Genomic DNA, 19,460 nt, shown 5'->3' with positions numbered 1-19,460 from the left:
CATCAGTCGGAGTCAGAGACGGTGTTGGGATCCACGTGACAGGCCCTCCCTAAAGCACGGAACCAATCCATCACCCGGCTCTCAGACCTGGCCTGCCGTCTAGACATGGCATCTAAACGAACATGCAGGCTTCTACCGAGGAGCGACGTTCTGCCACGTCTTCCTCCACAGAAGGAAACAAGGGTCGGCTGGAGTATGATCTAGAGAACTCCACCCTAGTTCGGGGTTGCCGAGAGGATCCAGCTACATCATAAGACCTCCTGGATGGTGCCATGGGTGCTGGGGTGTCATCATCCTCGTCCAGGTCAATGTGTGTAGGTGCATCTCTGCCCACTTTGATCTTTGACGCTCTGAAAGCTGTTCTTGGGGGTAAAGTGCCATCCGTAAGACCGACTGGGACATCAACCAGCAAACATAACGTCGTCACAAGTGAGGGAAAGTAAAACCCCTTAGTCATCAGAGGCGACCGGAGGATCATTTCATCTCCAATGATTTTAGCAATATCAACGTCCTTCCTGGTCACGAAGCACCAAACCAGTAGAGCCCGCAAGCTGTTCACATCTGTTGTGTTGCCCGTGGGCAACAATCTGCTGCAAATCATGGTGAACCAGCACTTAGCTTCCCATGTGAACAACTTGGAATGCAGGGTCATGTTTTCCTGTATCCAAACTGGCCGTCCCCCTGAGCATATGGACTCAATCAGAGTGTCCCAATCGACCCCTGGAGAATTGTGGTAATAATCATTGGCACCAGTGAACGGAGGCAGCTGCAGGACCTGGCGAATTTTCTGGACTAAGTCAACTAAGTGTTCAACACTTAGGTCCAACCTTACAAGTCTAGTAAAAATCTATACCCCTCCATACAAGTTGGTTTTTGAGTTTTTAACTCTAAATATCTCATTGCATATCCAACAATATGATATTCAATACTTGAATTGCTCACAAGATCATAAAGAATATCATTTAATTCATTTTTACCAAATTGATACTATTTATTGTCTCTACCCATTAGTCAAGCTTATTCATAATACCCATTTCTAGGGTTCATCCCCCAACTTAACCAAACCATGATTTTGTACTCCAAATCACCCTCTATATACTTATTTATACACAATATATGAACATTGAGTAGTGGGATTACCTCTTGAAGACAAATTTTGAAAATCTCCATTTTTGGGTTCTTAGAGGATTTGGAAGAATCTAACAAATTCCATGGTTGAATCTTGTTACTATTAGTGTTAATCAACTTGAATTACCCTAAAATTTGGATAAAAACTCACCTTGAATGATCTAAGTGAAGCCTCGGTCGAAATCCTCTCCAAAAGCCCTAAAGAACCCCCAAAATTCGACCCCAAATTATCTCTCCCTGACTTGAACGCGCATCTGGGCGCACACTTGGGGTAGCCAACTTCTTCAGGTGCGCTCTTAGGTGTGCGGCCGCATAGTCGGGCGCTAAGTAAATTGGTCTCCAAATGAAGAAAGGTATAAATTCTTGAAAATTAGACTAAAAAAGCTTTAATTTGATAGCTTATAAACATCGTAACTCATTATACACATGGATATATGATCATTTGAAGTTAGATCATGTGCGACTTTGGGCGTCTTTTTTTCTTCAACAATTCTAACTTGTTCCAAGCTACTTCTCTCCACTTCTAGATATTATTATAATCTTTCAAACTATGTACAATACGTATTCACATATCCAAATGGATTTATCCATAATGGTAGTTGTTTTTAGCTTACAAATGATACGCTTAGCGTTTAATGACCTTCTAATGAGGCCTTAAATATTTAAAAAAATAATAATTTTACCTCCTATAGTAAAGGTTGATACCTTATTCATTTTAAATAAATACCCTTTTAAAAAATTATATTCCACAACTACCTTTTGATTTTTATAGCCAAATATTTATTTATGGTCACCTCCTACCCTTAAGCCACAAAATACGCTTTGTATTATTTTTTTCTCTCATTCTTTCAGATTTTTCTCCACCCTCTCTCTCAACATTTTGTATAATTGCTAACGATGTTTGGAGCATAAACTTCAGAAGGAATTTTAATGATTTGGAGGTAACGAGGACTGCTCAATTTATTAGTTCTCTTGAGCATGAATCTGAAGCTATTAGAAACAAAAGATAGTATTACACGAGGCCCAGCAGCAAAGGAATGTTCTCTTTGAGTTCTTTTCTTGCTACAAGGATCCGATAAAGGTGGACTATTTAGCGAAGCCTTGACTATGGAAACAAATTTGGAGGTCGTTTCGAGTCAGAATCGTGGTCCCCTCGACGAGACAATATTTGAGTTGTTCTTGAATAAAGACGACGGAGTATGGGGCTGAACAACTTGAAGATTCAGGGTTTTTGCTCGACGGCGGATTCACCGAAAATTAGGGTTTGTTATTGAACAAAGACGACGGAGTTGGGGACTGAGCAACTTGAATTTTCTGTTAATATATTTCAATGTATTTCAATGTATCTCGCTGTATTTCATTGTATTCATTGTCTTTTTTTTAATTGTATTTCAATGTATCTCGCTGTATTCTATGTATTTCATCGTATTCATTGTCTTTTTTTTTCATTGTATTCCAATGTATCCCGCTGTATTCTATGTATTTCAGTGTATTCACTGTCTCGCTATATTCCATGAATGTATTCGTATATTTTTTTTAATTAATATAATTTATGTATTCATATGTATAATATAATTTCTCCGAAGATTGCTATATTTTTGGGGTGTTTTTCGATTGAGAATCTTTTTTATAACTGAAAATACAAAATTTGTGTGTTATAATTGAGTTTGTTGAGTTATATTAGGAGTCTATTATGTTAATTGATTCACTTTCCGTTTAAAAACAGTGTAATCCCCTGTTTCACGCCGTGAATACAGTCGAATACAATAATCTGTCCAGCTGTAATCCCATGTTTCACGCCATAAATACAGTCGAATACAAAAATCTGTCTAGCTATAATCCCCTATTTCACGCTTAGAAATGCTACTGTATTCATGAATACAGTAGCTTAAATACATCGAATACACTTTAAAGAATCTGAAAATATAGCTATAGGAAGTAATATAGGAAATGGTAGCTACAACTAGCTAATAATCACTAAAACATAGTGGTTTGTGAAAGTTTCTCATATGAATATGCTCCTTTTCCACTTAGGTCAACCCAATGATTGGGCTGTAAATGCCATTGGGCCATAATTTCAGTGTCCACCCTTCCATTTGTTGATCTTGGCCCAATTTCTAAGAACCTCAGAAAATCTCCAACTAAAACTTTGTCCCTCAATTGAGTGGCTAAGACCATATCTTGGCCACCCAACCCCTCTGCTTTCTGGGGTGAATGTAGGATGACGTACAAAGATGGAGATTCCATTAATAATGGCATGAGAAAGTTTCCTTATCTGCACATTGAACATACACTTCCTTAATCAAACAACAATAAATTATAGGATAGATTATGCAGTCAACTTCAGTTACACCATGGCACACTTGTTACTATTATATTCCTAAGCAATTTTCCTCCAATCATTCCCTTCATTTCCACAAGAAAACATTTGTTTTTCCCTCACATTTTCCACACACACCTACCCGCTCCACAAACAATTCCTTTGTGCTCAGTTCGACGCACAGTTGCTACCAAGAACAAGAGAAGCACAAGAACAATTCAGACCCAGATAGACTGAAAAATATATTTTGGCAAGAATTCTATCCTTCTGTTGAAAACGAGAAACCCCATCAAAGAAAAGATAATGAGGAGCAAGAAACTGCAGTGATAACTCGTTCAAGCATTAGAACAAACAGTTGGTGGGCAGGTTTTAAGGCTGCATTGGGGCAGAGGATTAACGTGGAGGGAATTGCTTGTTTTACAGGGATTCTCTATAAAAACAAGAACTTGGCAATCCCACATGTGTTTGTGCCAGATATAAGGTACATTGATTGGGCTGAGCTGAAGAAAAGGGGGTTTGAAGGTGTAGTCTTTGACAAGGACAATACCATTACTGTTCCTTATTCTTTGAACTTGTGGTCTCCTCTTGCTTCATCCATAGGCCAGTGTAAATCTTTGTTTGGTGACAATATTGCAGTTTTTAGCAATTCTGCAGGTAATCTTATTAGGAATTTCGATTGGTTTTGTGGGTTTTGTTGTAACTTAAAATGTGTTTTCTTTTTCTGCAGAACTAAGTGTTTGATGATTTGGGAATTTGTAGGACTAGATGAATATGACCCTGATGGTAGAAAAGCACGAATTCTTGAACGTGCAATTGGAATTAAAGTCATTAGACACAGTAAGTTGTGTTCTATGCATATGCTATTTGGTACAACCTGCATCGACTTTTGTGTGACAGTGTTTAACTAGAACGGAGTTTAAGATTGTTATTGTATCTTACGTGTTATATTACTGATACTGGAAGAAAATATTGAAGTAATGGTTAAAATTTGGTTTAACAGAGAAAACATCACATCAAAGTTTAGTGAGGAGTTAAATGAATTTGAATTCTTGAAAATTATGTTGTATGGGGTTGAGTGCTGGCCCGTAATAAAGTCTCATGTCCAGAAGATGAAAGTAGCTGAAATGAGAATGTTGAGATGGATGCGTGGGCATGCCCAGGAAGGACATGATTAGGAATGAAGTTATTAGGGACAAGGTAGGAGTGACATCTGTGGAGGACAAGTTGCGGGAATCGAGGTTGAAATGGTTTGGGCATGTGAAGAGGAGAGACATAGATGCTCCGGTCACGAGGAGTAAGGGGTTTTCAATGGCGGGTCTGAGGAAGGGAAGGGGTAGGCCTAAGCAGTATTAGGGAGAGGTAATTAGGCAGGACAGGTCGTTGCTTCAGCTTACCGAGGATATGACCCACGATAGGTAGGTGTGGAGGTCGAGGATTAGGGTTGTAGGTTGACTGATAGTAGTGTCTTCCTCCTAGGCTTACTAGTAGTACTAGGATTATTTTTGTATTATCTTATCATGGTTCTTTATTATTACATATTGTGTCATTCACGCTCGTTACCATATTACATTGTTGTTACCATTGTTTGCTACTTGGCTGCTTTATCTTATCTCCACTGTTCCCTGAGCCGAGGGTCTATCGGAAACAACCTCTATCGTTATAAGGTAGGGGTAAGGTCTGCGTACACACTACCCTCACTAGACCACATTTATGAGATTACATTGGGTTTGTTAGTGTTGTTGAAAATTATGAAAATTGTATAAAATAATACTGTTAGCTGAACAGGGTAAAATATGTGTGCAATATAAACTTTGAGGGGGAGTACAAAATCTCAAATCTCTTACTATGTCCATCCCAATTTATACGATGATGTTTGACATAACACATAATTTATGAAAAAAGAACTATATTTGAAACTTGTGGTCTAAAATATCCCATTAAAAATAATATGGAGAGTTTAAAGTTAAATTATTTCTAAATACAGAAAAATATTCTTTTTTGGGCAGATTAAAAGGAAACTACATAAATTGGGACAGAAAGAGTATTTACTATGGTACCCTTTTGAATAGTAATTCCAGTTACCTGTCATGTTTTCTTGTCACTTACCCCAGCCTTGAGTTAATGCAATTAGTATCTGCTGATGCTTTAACACTAAAATATAGGGGTGAAGAAGCCAGCTGGAACAGCTGAAGAAATTGAAAGGCAATTTGGTTGTAAATCCTCAAGACTTATTATGGTAGATGTGGTTCTTCAAAAAAAAATTTCCTTTTTGTAATTTTTTTCTCCTTTTTCTCATTTTCCGTCCTTTAATTTGCAGGTGGGCGATCGGCCTTTCACAGATATAGTTTACGGAAACAGAAATGGTTTTCTTACTATTTTGACAGCACCATTAAGTCTCTCACAGGAGCCACTTATTGTGCAGCAGGTTTGGTTTCTCAAACATAACCAGTTGGTTACACTACTCCTCTTTCAATCATGTTAAATATATAACTTCAACTTATTAAACAGATTATAGATTAAATAAGTAAAAAAGAAGAAGAAGAAGAAGAAGAAAAAAAGGTAAATAGATTATAGTACTGCTTTGACAATTTGTGCTTTAAGTTTTTTCTGTAACTTCAATGTTTGTACTGATTTGTGGACCATCTCATGATAAGTGATTAGATATGCAATATGTGTAGTCAAATTTCCTGTGTTATTCTTTACTGGACTTCATCTCTTAGTTAAATCCTTGGTAGTAACTGTAAATTTGGCACCTTTATTATAGTGAACTTGTAACATTCTCAAGTAAAGACAAAGTCGCTGTAAAATCCAATTTTCTGATGCTTAAAACGGTTTTAGCATCTTGCTGACTAGCCTGTTTGATATATCAATTTATTATATCACTTGTTTGCTTCAAGCTGCCTCTTCAATAGAATTGTTATGTACACAGTACACTGAATAAAGGAAAAACTAACAAGGAATCTTGGCACAGTTTAAGTGTGTGATTATCTCATTTAAAAGTTTGAGTTGTTAGAGAGAACACATTTTGTTTACTTTATTATGTATTCAATATGCCCCCTCACGTGCGGGCTTGATTCTTTTTTATGAGCCAAATATGTGGAATTCTTTTTGATACTGGGTGGCGGTGAAACTCGAACACAGGACCTCTGCCTGCTCTGATACCACGTTGAAGTGTGGCCATCTCATCTAAAAGCTTAAGCTATTAGAGAGCATAATTTTATTTACTTAATTATGTATTCAACAGGCACCTTATTGGGAGCTATCTTGCTACTGGTAATACCATTTAATCTAAAATTGCTGATTGTAAGAAGTAAATATTTGCGAAGTTGACTACTCTAGGAAATCTGAAAAGTAAAGACAACTTCTGCATCTACTTAATTTGGACATATATATTCACATCCCTTTTTTTCGTCCTTGCGTTTTAAGCTTTAGTTTTTCTTGGGAAGTTTTTAATTGTAGAAGCAAAATGATTGCAGGTGCGGATACTTGAAATGGCCCTTGTAAACAGATGGTCTAGGAAAGGGATAAAACCAATCAGTCACTGGCTTCTTCCTGACTGTCGGCAGTGTGTAAAGGACGAATTACTTTAGTCTTTAGGGATTTTTTTTTTCTTTTTTGATGAAGGGAGAAAATTATCTGTTCATCAGTCATCTTGTTACTGCCACTAGCTATTATACAGAGAAGTGTGTGATATTTTGGCTGTGCATAGGAGTACCAACATCAACATGATTCAAAAGCCTGCATTTGGAATCTGTAAGTGCATAGTTACGGATTTGTTTTAAGTGCATATTTAGGCATTTGTTCGACTGAATCATATTCTAACAAAGTGTACAAAAATCTTACTCCTAGCCCTTGGTTGCTTCTGCTGGAATGTTCTATTTCTCACCCGGTGTTCAGTATCTGATTAGGGTATCCACTAATGAAATTGTTGAGAAACATGATATCAACGTTTATTTATTCAACTTCGCTATGAACATTGTTGACTCAAAAAGAATCATCCTAAAGGGAGAATGCATAATTAGCCCCTCCTTAGCCAGTCTCCTTTTGCAATTACGCACCTAATTATCATCTTATTTGAAGATATGGCACAAAAAGTGTATTAATTCAACCTGAGTCGTTGTGAAGAGTAAAATACAAGACGAAAGATACAACTAATGGCTGGAAAATATCATATTTTCGACCAAACAATATGTCTCATTTCTCCAACCCTATCTAACACGCTCCCTACTTCGTGCACATTTATGGTGCTATTAAGTTTAATCCCACTACTATAATTTTACATTCAATAGCGGAGACAAGATTTCTGTTAAGGGGTTCAAAGAAGAAAAGGTTTAAAAAATACTGCTAAGTTGTTCAAAGAAGAAAGGCTTAAAAAACAACTGCTAAGGGGTTCAAAGAAGGAAAGATTTTAAAAAAAATAAAAGAGACTGTGGCCAGTGGAAATTGAACTAGCAACCTCACAAAGATTTTGAAACCCTTTGACCACTAAGCTCTACTTTTGAGTTATGTTAAAGGGATTCAAAATATAATATGTAGAGGCACAAACTAGATTTTATTTTATCTGTAGAATGTTATTTCCCGCGAAGGGTGTTCGAGTGAACCCCTTCCGCTCCGTCTCCACCAGCTTGACCTTAGACCTTTGCAGTCATGAAACTCATCATACAAGCTCAAAAACATATAAAATATATTAATCTATTATATGCACTTCCATGCAGGGGAGGAGTAAGCCCAAAATAAAGGTGCATGTGAACTGTCATGGGCGGCTTTCCAGCCATGCCCCATGACCCCTTGGGCGCGCCCCGTGGCGTCCTAGCGAACCTCCCAATGCCTAGCACCATGGACGGCCCGTGGTCTTGGCCGCGCCAAGTGACAAGCGCGCAGGTGCCTCTGTCACCCCACCGATATCCCTCGCGAGTGCCAAGCCGCAGGCAGAAGCCAACAGCGCCGCGCGCGCAGATCGTGATGCCAAAGACACTGCTGCTGACAACGGACCTGCTGCTGCCTTATAGAAAACTAAGTCATTTTCATTGTAAATATAGAGTAGTTTTATTTCATGTAGTTCCATTATGTTTCTCTAGCTTAATCAAGTCTAGTCCTGTAACTTTGGATTATTTTTTTTAAGTACTATTAGGGGGGATCAAGCAATCAAAACTTTCTAGCAAGCAAGCAATTCTCTGTACTGGTGTCTCTCCCCCTCGGCACCGTGTTGCTTTTCTGTAATAGCTTTCATTAATGCAATCAAGCTTTCTTTCATTCTGAATTCTCATTTCTGTTCTCTCAATTGCTCTTGATATTGGTTTTCCCGTACGGCACTGACAATCTCGTCTAGCGTACGGAGGGGACCTCAGTTGACGGACAGCAACTGCACTGACATCAGTTGCCTAGCCTTACGTCGCCCTTCCAAGGAATCTCAGGAAGGCGCCGCGTAACAGAACACATGCTTTCACCGTCAAACTAGGTATTTCATATACATATTCCTTAAAATTGATCTAATATTATCTATTGGTACCCCTACTCCAAAAATGTGAAATGATGCACTTGATTGGAGATTAAGTTATTTATTTAAAAGAATAAGGATCAATTTCTACTTAGTTCTTTTTTAGTGATATACCCATATTTTGAAAATTCTAAATACGCCTCTGCTTCCGTGACAAGCAATGGCATTATATATCTTCTTTTTTTTGTCTATCCGTAACTTGTGATTTTTTGTGCAATGGTTGAAACTCGAAAGGATCTGCAATGATATTTTCTTTTTCTTTTGGTCTTTCATCCGTCATTTAAATTTTTTCACCAAACAGAGACACATGTATCAAATTGACACAAATGTTCAGAGAAGACTAGTTTAGGCTTCCATGATAATGATACCCCAAGTAACAGAACAAAGGAGGTAAATGTAAAATCATTAAATATTACCTAGATGACAAACCTACCACTTGTCTTGTTTTTATGGGCAATTATGCCCATGCAAATGGGGCCTCCATTATATTAATGATGGTCTCAGTCCTTTTTACTATTTCACCAAATACTTCATTTTTTCGGTCATTTTTAGAGCCTGTTTGGATGGGCTTAAAAGCTGGTCAAATCAGCTTTTAAGCCCTTTTAACTTGTGGAAGTGTTTGGCAACCAAAAAAAGAGCTTAAAAAAGTTAAAATCTGCTTAAAAAAGCTAAAAGCAATAAGTTTTACCCAACTTTTTCTAAATTGGCTTAAAAGCCATATTACTTTGACCAAGTACATTACATTCTTATCCCTTATAATTTTTTTTAATCCTGAAATTACCCCTAAAACCTAAAATATGCTATCTTTTTCTTTTCTCCGTTCTGTTGCAGTAGCCTTGCTTTCTTGTTCCTCTTCTTCCATAACTTTCCTCTCTTTTCCTTTTATTCCTTTCTTTACTCTTTCATTATTATTTTCCCATCTTTTTCCTTTCCTTTCCTTTCTTTTCCAGTGGTGCTCCTTTCCCGTTACAATATTTTTAGTAATAAACATCACGAGTCAAATTTAACAGGCAATTCACGCAAAAAAGATTTGAAAGTTAGAAACATCTAAATATATTTCATTTATATGTTCATTGGCATAGTAGTAAACTAGTTAAATTATTATTATATCCATTGGCCAAGTGGTTATTTTAGTCAAATTATTATTATATGTTATTTAAATAAATAATTTATATATATTAAAAATTGTTTTATCAAATCATTGAGAACTTAACGAGAACAAGACATAAATTTGTATAGGAATCAATTTAGCATTAAAAACTTGTAATAATAAGCTTATTTTTAGTGTTATCAGCTTTAAGGATATTTCAGTCATTTTAAAAGAAAAAGTGCTTAACAACACTTGTTTACCAAACACTTTAACAACTTTTTTTAAGTTTCAGCACTTTTATCCAAACACGTAACTGCTTATCTATAAAACAAGCTCCAGCACTTAAAAAGTGCTTTTAAGCACTTGTGCTTAAAAGCTACTTTTTTTAAGCCAATCCAAACGGGCTCTTAGTTGTTTTTGCACTCTCTTTAAGAAAAACCAAATGAACGTTTATATTTTACAATTTTATCCATAATAATAATAGTATTTCAAGAAATCTTGGGAAATGAGTAGTCAATGATAAGGGTAAAACTAAAAAAAAAATATCTTTATCTTTATTTACTAAACTGGACAAGTAAAAATGAACAGAGAGAGTATTTGTTAAATCTTACTCATATAAGGGACCCTTCATATGATGTTTTCATTTCTTCCCCTATACTGCTAAAGGTTGAGTAGAGATCCTTATGTACATCCTTACAACTTAGGCTGCAACATCCATATAAACCTAGCTAGTATAGTGGTACTCCAACCGCCATTGCATTTGAAGGTAAACCAATTTTTTCTCGATACCGAAGCCAACAAAAAAAATATTTTTTTTTTATGTATATATAGGAGATGTTAAAACCCCTTAGTATTTTTTTCGTATGTTTAAATTTTTTTTAGTGAAAATTCTTGCTTCGCTACGGAAAATAATTAAAATGCCAATGTAGGGACAATTGTTTTGCTGTCTCATTTACTATTACTGCAATTCACAACGTACTGTTTGACCTAGTTGTCTGTCAGGGGCATTAAACCTCATATATCATGGCACTCAGGGCTACTATTGTTTATACTGTACCATGTACCAAGTGTCACCTTATTGCTGAACCTCTTGTATCAATGTGCAGCATCTTAAACATCAAAGTAGAAATGTGATCATTAATATTGAATTATAAACACATCTACTGTCGGCAGCAGTATAATGACAGTTTTAAACATCCATTTAACAGCTCTAACAACCTTCATTATAACCATATGATTAGATTTACGATTGATTTCAAGCATCTTTAGTGCAATATATTCTAGACAACAAATTCAGGGACATGTAAACCTCCATTGGGAGTGGCTATTTTCATAAACTAGTTATTCCTCTGGGTTCATAATAAGTGATTTTTGGCCTTTCGCACACCCCTTAAGTAAAATTTTAAAACCTTTACAAGACTACAAGTCCAAGCTTAAACTCACATACAAGTAGAATTGTGATAATAATTAGTCGACACCGCACATGCAAAATTCTACGTACACCATTGCCTAATATAAAACTGTTAATTCGTGCAATATTTCACATTCTAAAATCGATATAGAAAGAGACATCTTCACACTTGCCATTATTATGATTGAGAGTTGAAACCTTCATTACATATAATAAGCTTGTGAACTTTTGAATAGGTCTAAAAGAAAGTGCTTCAGAAAGACCAGAAATGCTAATAATTTCTTTATTGAAATGAAAAAGACAGAGAAATCTTTCATCACTTTTTACACGAGAAAAACGCACAAAAAAAGAAATAAAGCACAGGAGGGAGGAAGTGTCCCTGAAAGAAACAACTTCTCAGGCAATCAGTTCCTTCTACTCATTTCCTTTTTCAACAATGTATCTCGTTTCTTTCTGTATTCCATCTGCATTAGACAATTGACAGAGTAACAAAATGAGGGTGAATTTATTTTTTGGCTCTTTACAAACTTGTTTTTAGTTTTATAACCCTACTGTTTGACCAAAAAATGTTAACTTTCGGTTAAAACGATTATACTTGTATAACGATGGATTAAACCTAGTTATTGATAATATTTCTAGATGAGGGTTTCGAAAAGACGGCTAACGTTAGACAGATTTAGTAGGGGTTTGGCAATAGCATTCATTAAATATTCTAAAAGGTGTGAGCAATAATGGAGAGATAACTAGCAATAAATAATAATAAATGACATTTAAGTAAATAAGAGAAAGTGGTTCACCCAATAAAGGATGAACTAGATGATTGTTCCTCCTGATGAGTAATAGATAAATCCTAGAACATTCGAAATATTCTGAGATATGATAGAAAGGTATAGAATAATATGAACAAGAATCTTGATAAAAAGGTAGTGTTTGTATCTTTATCTGAGAGAATCTTTATCAAAGGTCTGTTCTTATCAAATGAATATCACATGCCTCTATTCATTATCTTTTTTCTTATTTATATGGGACATAGCCCAACAAACCCTAATAGTACAAGTGTAGAAAATATTCAATGGAATATTTTCTTTAATATCCTATTCTAATAAATTAGCCATTACAGCTCTTTTCTGCGGTACTCGACCTCGACCATCGTTAGTATCTCAACCACGAGCCTCACTATTTCCTGATCGACTTCGGCTGTTTATTTTCTCGATGTTACTTTGCCCCAAATACTGAGACGAAATTCGACCTATACACCTACCTCTTTTTTTATACATGAGAGATTTACTTTTACACGTAACAGATCTGTCTTTTACACATAAGAGATCTAAAAATATCATTTTCTTAATTATAAAATTGTGAAGGGGCATGATGTACAAATAACACACAGCAAAATAATTATGCTTACAAAGCCATTTGGTAAATTAGCTCCATTTGGCCGTCTTTTTTTTCCAGTGACCCATAATCCGAGAGGTGGGGGTACTGACCGTCTGAGCAACCCCTCTTGTCCTATTCGGCCATTTTCGAGCTGCCATTTGGTAAACTAGCTCCTTTTAGAGTAAGCAAACCTGATGAAACTAACAAGAAATATCTAAATTTCTATATTAATATTTGTGAATAAAGAATCCAATAATACAATCTAACCAGAAAATAATTGACAATCTAGAAATATACTACCATTATTAGGTCGCTTACAAGATAATTACATGTAAATCTTTATGATAAGTATTTAACTAATAATCTAGTAAAAATGATAACTAACCTGCTAGTAGAGGTTAAACTATACATTGATTGTATAAAAAATATTCTATATGCTGATAGTTCATATAACTTAACTTCCTTTTTTTTTGGGAAAGAGCAGATCTAACTTTATTTTCTTAAGACATTATACTTCTGGACACTGATTTAGTAGTCACATTCATAAGTAGTGCGTCTAACATGGGCACATATCACCAACATATCAATAAAATATTACATGCAATTATCATATGATTTTCTATAATTCCATAACTGAAGACATGGAACATATTTTGATTTGTCAGGGTAAATACTTATACTTGGATATATGTAGAGTATAGTATACTCTCCATGTACAGCACAGTGAGATTTAAATGACAATTTAAATGCACCTGCAGCTTACACAACTAACCACATACTCTTTCACCTGCTTATATTAACTTCTATATGTCATTACTCTTTATATATCCAGCTCCTTCTTTTGTCAATTCCCATCACTTAACTCTTTCACCTTCTCTCTTTTCTTGTTTTTTTTCTCTTAGTCACTCTCCTTTGAAAGCAAACAAAGATGGGGAAAGAGGGAAGAAAGCATACTTCTCTAATTCTTTGGGCTTCCTTTGCTGCATTGCTTGCACACAATTTGGTCATTCCTGTTATGTCTACTGCTTCTTTTGAAGAACAAAAGACCTATTACTCTCCTGATCCAAATGCCAGAAGTCCCCCAACAGGTTTCTTCTCACATCTTTAATTTAAATAGCCGGACAGATTCACTGTTTACTTTTTCTAGCCGGTATACATAGATTATACATAGTTATATACATATTATACATAAATATATGTATATTATATATCCGTCGGCTATTTTCAGTTTAAGAGATTTGGTGGGTGGCTATTTGGATTAATTCTTCTTAATTTATCCTATATAGTTTCATAGCCTTCTTGTTACTAGCTATTTTAAAGTTTAGTTGACAAAAGCTATATGTTTTCTTTAACTACTTTATGAACCTAAAATGGGCTGATTTGGTAGTAGTAGCAAAATTATAAAAGGAAAGATAGCAAAACAAGAAACCAACATAGATGCACATAATGAATATGTTTGCTAAACCAACATCTTTTCCATGTCTTCCCAAATTTGGAGACATGAGCATTTATTCAAAGATTATTTTGAATGGTTTTAACTAGAGTTTAACTTCTATATACTACAGTGTAAGGCCACTTAAAAGGTAACTCAGTTACAAGCATGAAAATAAGACAAATTTCTTGTTACAGTAGGTTAAGATAAGTGCAAAAACTCCTTATGTTATTGTCAGTGTATATATATATTAACTCTTCTTTATATATAACATTTTACACTCAGCATGTTTTTATGATTAACAGGTTCTCACAAATCTCCATCACATTCAGGAGGTGGCCATGGAACATCACCTTCTCATGGAACGCCGTCGCATGGAAGCAGTAGCCATGGAGGAACACCACCTGCAAACTGTGGTAACCCCGCCCCTAGTGGTGGGCATCACCACAACCCTACTCCATCGCCTCCTTCAGGAGGCCATGGAGGTGGTGGTTACTATCCCTCCCCTCCATCTCATGGTGGAAGCCCTCCAAGTACTCCTACACCTACACCTAGGACCCCCAGTACACCAACGCCAACACCTAGTACCCCCAGTACACCGACACCTAGTACCCCCAGTACACCATCCACCCCCTCCACACCTACTATTGTAACCCCACCTACACCTCCTACCGTTGACCCGGCACTCCAAGCACTCCAGGGGGTGGTTACTATGGTGGAAGTCCTCCAAGTATTCTTACACCTAGTACCCCTAGTATTACACCCACTACCCCTTCTAATCCTATCATTGAAACACCACCAACTACTCCTACCATTGATCCAGGCACTCCAAGTGCTCCGGGCGTCTTTCCAATTGACCCCAACTCACCACCTTTTACATGCGAGTAAGTCAACTGAAAATTATTCTCTCTGTTTCATTTTACATGACAGTAATTGAAAATTTTCTGACACATACTTAATGTACCTCGAGAACTTGTGGAAACATGTAATGACATTTCTATAACTATAACATGTCATTGAGGGTAAACTGATAAGCTTAAGATTTTAAAGTTTTTAGATATACAAAGGTGTGATTCTTTCTAGAAGAGACTAAAAAGAGCGCATTACATAAAATGGAACAGAGCAGTACCAACTTTGCACTTTTAACTACAATACGAGTGACATTATCTAACATGAAATTTTGTGAATTGCAGCTACTGGAGGACTCACCCAACACTAATATGGGGCATACTTGGCTGGTGGGGAAGTGTAGGCAATGCATTTGGTGTGGCTAGTGTTCCAGCTTTGGGTGCAAACATGAACTTAGTGCAAGCACTTTCAAACACTCGCCCGGATGGCTTAGGGGAGCTCTACAGAGAAGGAACAGCTTCTTTATTGAACTCCATGGTTAGCAGGAGGTTCACCTACACTACAGACCAAGTCAAGAACAGTTTTATCACAGCACTCAGTTCAGACAAATCTGCATCAGCTCAAGCACAGCTGTTCAAGTTAGCTAATGAGGGTCGGCTCAAGCCCAGAGCTTGAGAATTAAGTCAGGATTTCTTTCAAAGTCATGACTTTTAGTTTCTTGCTATGTCCTGTTTCATAGTGTCATCCTGTGTGTTTAGTTACTTAGGATTGAATACTAGTAATGTTTTTCTCTGTGCTTTTGTATGTTACAACATTAAGAGGGATACCAACTTTCTGTTTTATTCAGTTATAATTAAGTCAAATGTATGACTTTGTTGTTGTAGGCTACATGAGTGAATGCCACGTTCCAATTTCAAAAATATTACTTTTTTCTCCATTAAATTAAAGAACTTAGGATCTTCTTGATGCATTAGGTTCATTAATATAGCTACTGCAAAGTCATATTACACATTTCCATATCTACAGAATCTTCAATGCTACACTTTGAAAGCTGGTGCATCTCTCTGTATTATCAGCTCCAAATTCGAGACAATAAGTCCAAAGTCATACTATAAGTCTATGTTTTCAGCTTATTTGTCTAGATCTTTGGGTAATACATGAGAGTAAATAAATATATTCATCAACCACCTACAGTACTGTACAGTCTTAATTAATAGTACAGACTATAATAACTCAAACATATTCCACAGTATATGACTATGCAATAAAAAGCTTAGGATTGTGATATGATGCTTAAGTAGACGAAAATATATTTAGAAATTAATTTGATGACAAGAAGATTGGCTCTGTATGGCTAAACATCACAAGCAAATCACTAGGAAGTAGCATAGATTTATGTTTGCACGTAGTTGATTCGTTAAAAAGAACACTAGTTCTTATGTTTACATTGTATTCTTGTATGGATTAAGCACTAGTAATAATCTCGCGAGAAAAATTGAGGAAAACAAACTGCAATAAAATTTAGAGTGTGGAATCTGACTCCTTCCTTATTATCCAAATGATAAAGGGAGATATTAGATGTGCATGGCAAATTCAAGAGGATATATATCATTTAAGTCCAAGACATGAACCTAGAAGGTCAATTTCAATTCCTTCATACATTTAAGAAATGCAATATTCCAGCTGATCTCTTGGCTAATTTAACAGAAAATTCTAAAAGAAGCTCATTCTTCACTGAGGCTATATAAAATTGCCTCCACAGCTTATATCCATCCACTTTGAAATTTATAGCTAATTATTGCCATGATACTAAGCAACTATAAACAAAAACAAAGGAATTAGCTTCGCCAATTTAATTTTTAGTAGCGAAAAGATTTAAGAAATAGTAAATTGCCACGGAATTTTGATTTTCGGGGCAATTGCTATGTACTGCACGTAATCTTCAGATTCCTAGTAGCTGAGAATTCATAGTTGTATATGCATAACGTAGTAATGAAAGGTAGTGGAAGAACAACAAAAACGACAACTCAATACGGGTCACATTGAATTTAAACAAAGAATTCCCATTATGTGCTCAAGATTGCAGAAACCTAAACAAAGTTTAATTGATCAAACAGAAATCCATATGGATCAAACATCATGCATGTTGAAGAATGCAATTAAACAAAGCCGTAATAGAAGTTATTTCAAGGACCAAATAACTCTCCACAAGATTTAGCAAAACACTAATCCGACTCTTCACAAGGAATTCTCAATCACAAATTTCGTGGACCTCAACCGTTCTCCATTCTTTCGTTCCAATGGCATATGAGAACATGAGCGAAATCCCGGTGTCCGGAATTGATACTATTTCTCCCTTAGGATTGGTGGAAAATAAAAAACTTTACTAGCTCTGATGGTAGTCCAATCGTATGCTTCATCCAGGTCTCAGTTTCACCAGCACCATCATTCGTCGCCTCCGAATTTCTTGTGATCTAAAAGTGCAACTTATCCCTTTATTTCTACTATTCTTGGCGAAGATTCTGAAAAACTGAGTGGCCATTTCCCATCAGGAAACGAAATCATTATAGTTAACTTTTCATCTCTAACACTGAATGCACCTATATATCACATTGACATTTATTTACAAAATAAATGAACCTGTCGATATAAACACAACTTTGCTTCCTAGGGTGAAAATTGGCGCAACAGGAAATCTCTCTCCACGACTTCTCCACCACAATGGTTGAAATCCAGTATATCGCTTTAAATTTCCTATTTTTTTTCATGAGAAACCATTTGTGCCTTGAGTACTTTATGTTTCTTGGTGGTGGGATCAAAACCAAGGGAGCAACAAGTCATTGAAGCGTGAAACCTCCCCTTTAGGTTGTTCATAAGGAAGATAGATATGTTGTTTTATGAAAGAATTGCAAATAGAAACTTCTCCAACAATATTCCATAGACAAACTAAGCCATTGATAGATTGCATATACTCAAATTCATGTAAACACTGATGATTCAGATACTGGACGGGACAAGATAACTCTTGATGTTTTTCTCTTGGGGATAAATTATATATGACATATTTGGGAGTCAAAATAGGGCAATTTACAGGGAATTGAGCCACGAGACTTTTTTTATGCGCTTAAAAGAGTAAGGGTTCTGATGTAAGGGAGCAAAAGGATTTCGAAACGCACCTAAAACGCATTAGAGACTTTGCAGGAACTGTCAAATCAAGCTAGATCTGCCATGGTCATGGAGGCAAGATCTAGTGAGAAGAGATGAAATAGAGAGAGTAACATAGAGGATCGTAGAGAGAGAAAAAAAAACTGGATTTCTTTTCTTCCTTTACATAACTAACTTGTACAGGAGTATGTTTCTGATATATACATAACTACTAATGTGTCTTAGGCCTCATTTGTTTGCACTTAATGGAGGTCTGAATCTTAATCATTCAGATCTCAGACATTAAGTGGTTTGTTTCTAAAGTCTGAATCTTAATTATCCAGATCTTAGTCATTAAGTGTGTTTGTTTTTTTACTTCACAACCACTTAATGGGTCTGAATAGGTCTGTATGATTAAGATCTATAACAGAGACTTAATTTTATTAAGATGCTATCATATATTCATTATTAACTGCCGCCACCGCCTACCATTATCAACTACCACCATGCCACCACCACCACCATACTCAACCACCACCCCACCACCACCACCACCACCTCCGCCACCATCATGCCACCATCATCCTTAATCATAGCCTCCATTATCGACCATCACCACCTACTATCCCCACCACTCTGACCACCATCATTCTCACCCACAATCAACACTCATCCGCCTCAACTACCACAACTGACCACCCCATCACCATCAACAACCACAGCCGGCACAACCCATCAATATAACCTACCACCACCCACCCACCACCTTCTTTAATCACAACTACTACCACCACCCGACATTATTAACTATCACCACCATCCTCAATCCTAATCGCCACCACTACCAATCACTACTAGCTACTAGCATGAACCACCATCATCAACCAAAACTACCACCAACCACCGCCTCTAGTCGGCATTCACCCGTTAGCCATCACCACCAACAACTATCATATTTTAAAAAACTATATATTTTATTGATAGAATATTAGATTAGTTAGTATTTCATTTGAATTTTATGTTTATTAATTTTCAAATAAAGATAAATTTTATACATTCAGATGTTAAAAATCAAACAGTCTTAATTATTTCTATTCAGATCTTAGTACAGATCTTAATATATTCAGATGTGTATTCAGATGTCTTAATCTTAATACACATCTTGATATTCAGATGTGTATTCAGATTCAGACGTCTTAATCTTAAAAAAAA

At 36.2% G+C, this 19,460-nt stretch overlaps 2 protein-coding genes across 6 annotated transcripts; both read left to right on the top strand.

Moving 5' to 3' along the window:
* Positions 1-3,294: 3,294 nt before the first annotated feature.
* LOC109221122 (probable phosphatidylglycerophosphatase, mitochondrial) lies at positions 3,295-7,333 on the top strand. Of its 4 annotated transcripts, none has more exons than XM_019385586.1 (5): positions 3,296-4,102; positions 4,208-4,285; positions 5,611-5,684; positions 5,766-5,873; positions 5,957-6,001. In XM_019385586.1, the coding sequence occupies exons 1-5, from the start codon at positions 3,460-3,462 to the stop codon at positions 5,966-5,968; spliced, it is 915 nt and encodes a 304-aa protein (XP_019241131.1). In that variant the 5' UTR covers positions 3,296-3,459; the 3' UTR covers positions 5,969-6,001. The 4 variants fall into 4 exon arrangements, with proteins under 4 accessions (XP_019241132.1, XP_019241131.1, XP_019241133.1 ...); XM_019385585.1 differs by lacking the exon at positions 5,957-6,001 and adding an exon at positions 6,925-7,333 and having other exon boundaries at positions 3,297-4,102; XM_019385587.1 differs by lacking the exon at positions 5,611-5,684 and having other exon boundaries at positions 3,295-4,102.
* Positions 7,334-13,660: 6,327 nt separating this feature from the next.
* Positions 13,661-16,029, top strand: LOC109221124 (protodermal factor 1-like). Of its 2 annotated transcripts, XM_019385591.1 has the most exons (4): positions 13,661-13,911; positions 14,561-14,872; positions 15,079-15,139; positions 15,449-16,029. In XM_019385591.1, the coding sequence occupies exons 1-4, from the start codon at positions 13,752-13,754 to the stop codon at positions 15,777-15,779; spliced, it is 864 nt and encodes a 287-aa protein (XP_019241136.1). In that variant the 5' UTR covers positions 13,661-13,751; the 3' UTR covers positions 15,780-16,029. The 2 variants fall into 2 exon arrangements, with proteins under 2 accessions (XP_019241136.1, XP_019241135.1); XM_019385590.1 differs by having other exon boundaries at positions 13,664-13,911; positions 14,588-15,139; positions 15,449-15,992.
* Positions 16,030-19,460: the final 3,431 nt, after the last annotated feature.

Source organism: Nicotiana attenuata, unplaced genomic scaffold (genome assembly GCF_001879085.1).
Source record: "Nicotiana attenuata strain UT unplaced genomic scaffold, NIATTr2, whole genome shotgun sequence".
NCBI classification, from domain to species: Eukaryota; Viridiplantae; Streptophyta; class Magnoliopsida; order Solanales; family Solanaceae; genus Nicotiana; species Nicotiana attenuata.
The sequence above is the reverse complement of the archived record's forward strand: the minus strand, read 5'-3'. Positions and strand labels throughout refer to the sequence as shown.

Bases quoted from the DNA above. Each gene is read 5' to 3' on its own strand.
- LOC109221122 (XM_019385585.1), top strand. From the start codon at position 3,460: ATGCAGTCAACTTCAGTTACACCATGGCACACTTGTTACTATTATATT. The intron at 4,103-4,207 runs GTAATCTTATTA...GGGAATTTGTAG, and splicing joins AGTTTTTAGCAATTCTGCAG to GACTAGATGAATATGACCCT. The intron at 5,874-6,924 runs GTTTGGTTTCTC...AAATGATTGCAG, and splicing joins AGCCACTTATTGTGCAGCAG to GTGCGGATACTTGAAATGGC.
- LOC109221124 (XM_019385591.1), top strand. From the start codon at position 13,752: ATGGGGAAAGAGGGAAGAAAGCATACTTCTCTAATTCTTTGGGCTTCC. The intron at 14,873-15,078 runs GTACACCATCCA...CCATTGATCCAG, and splicing joins ACCGACACCTAGTACCCCCA to GCACTCCAAGTGCTCCGGGC. The intron at 15,140-15,448 runs GTAAGTCAACTG...TGTGAATTGCAG, and splicing joins TCACCACCTTTTACATGCGA to CTACTGGAGGACTCACCCAA.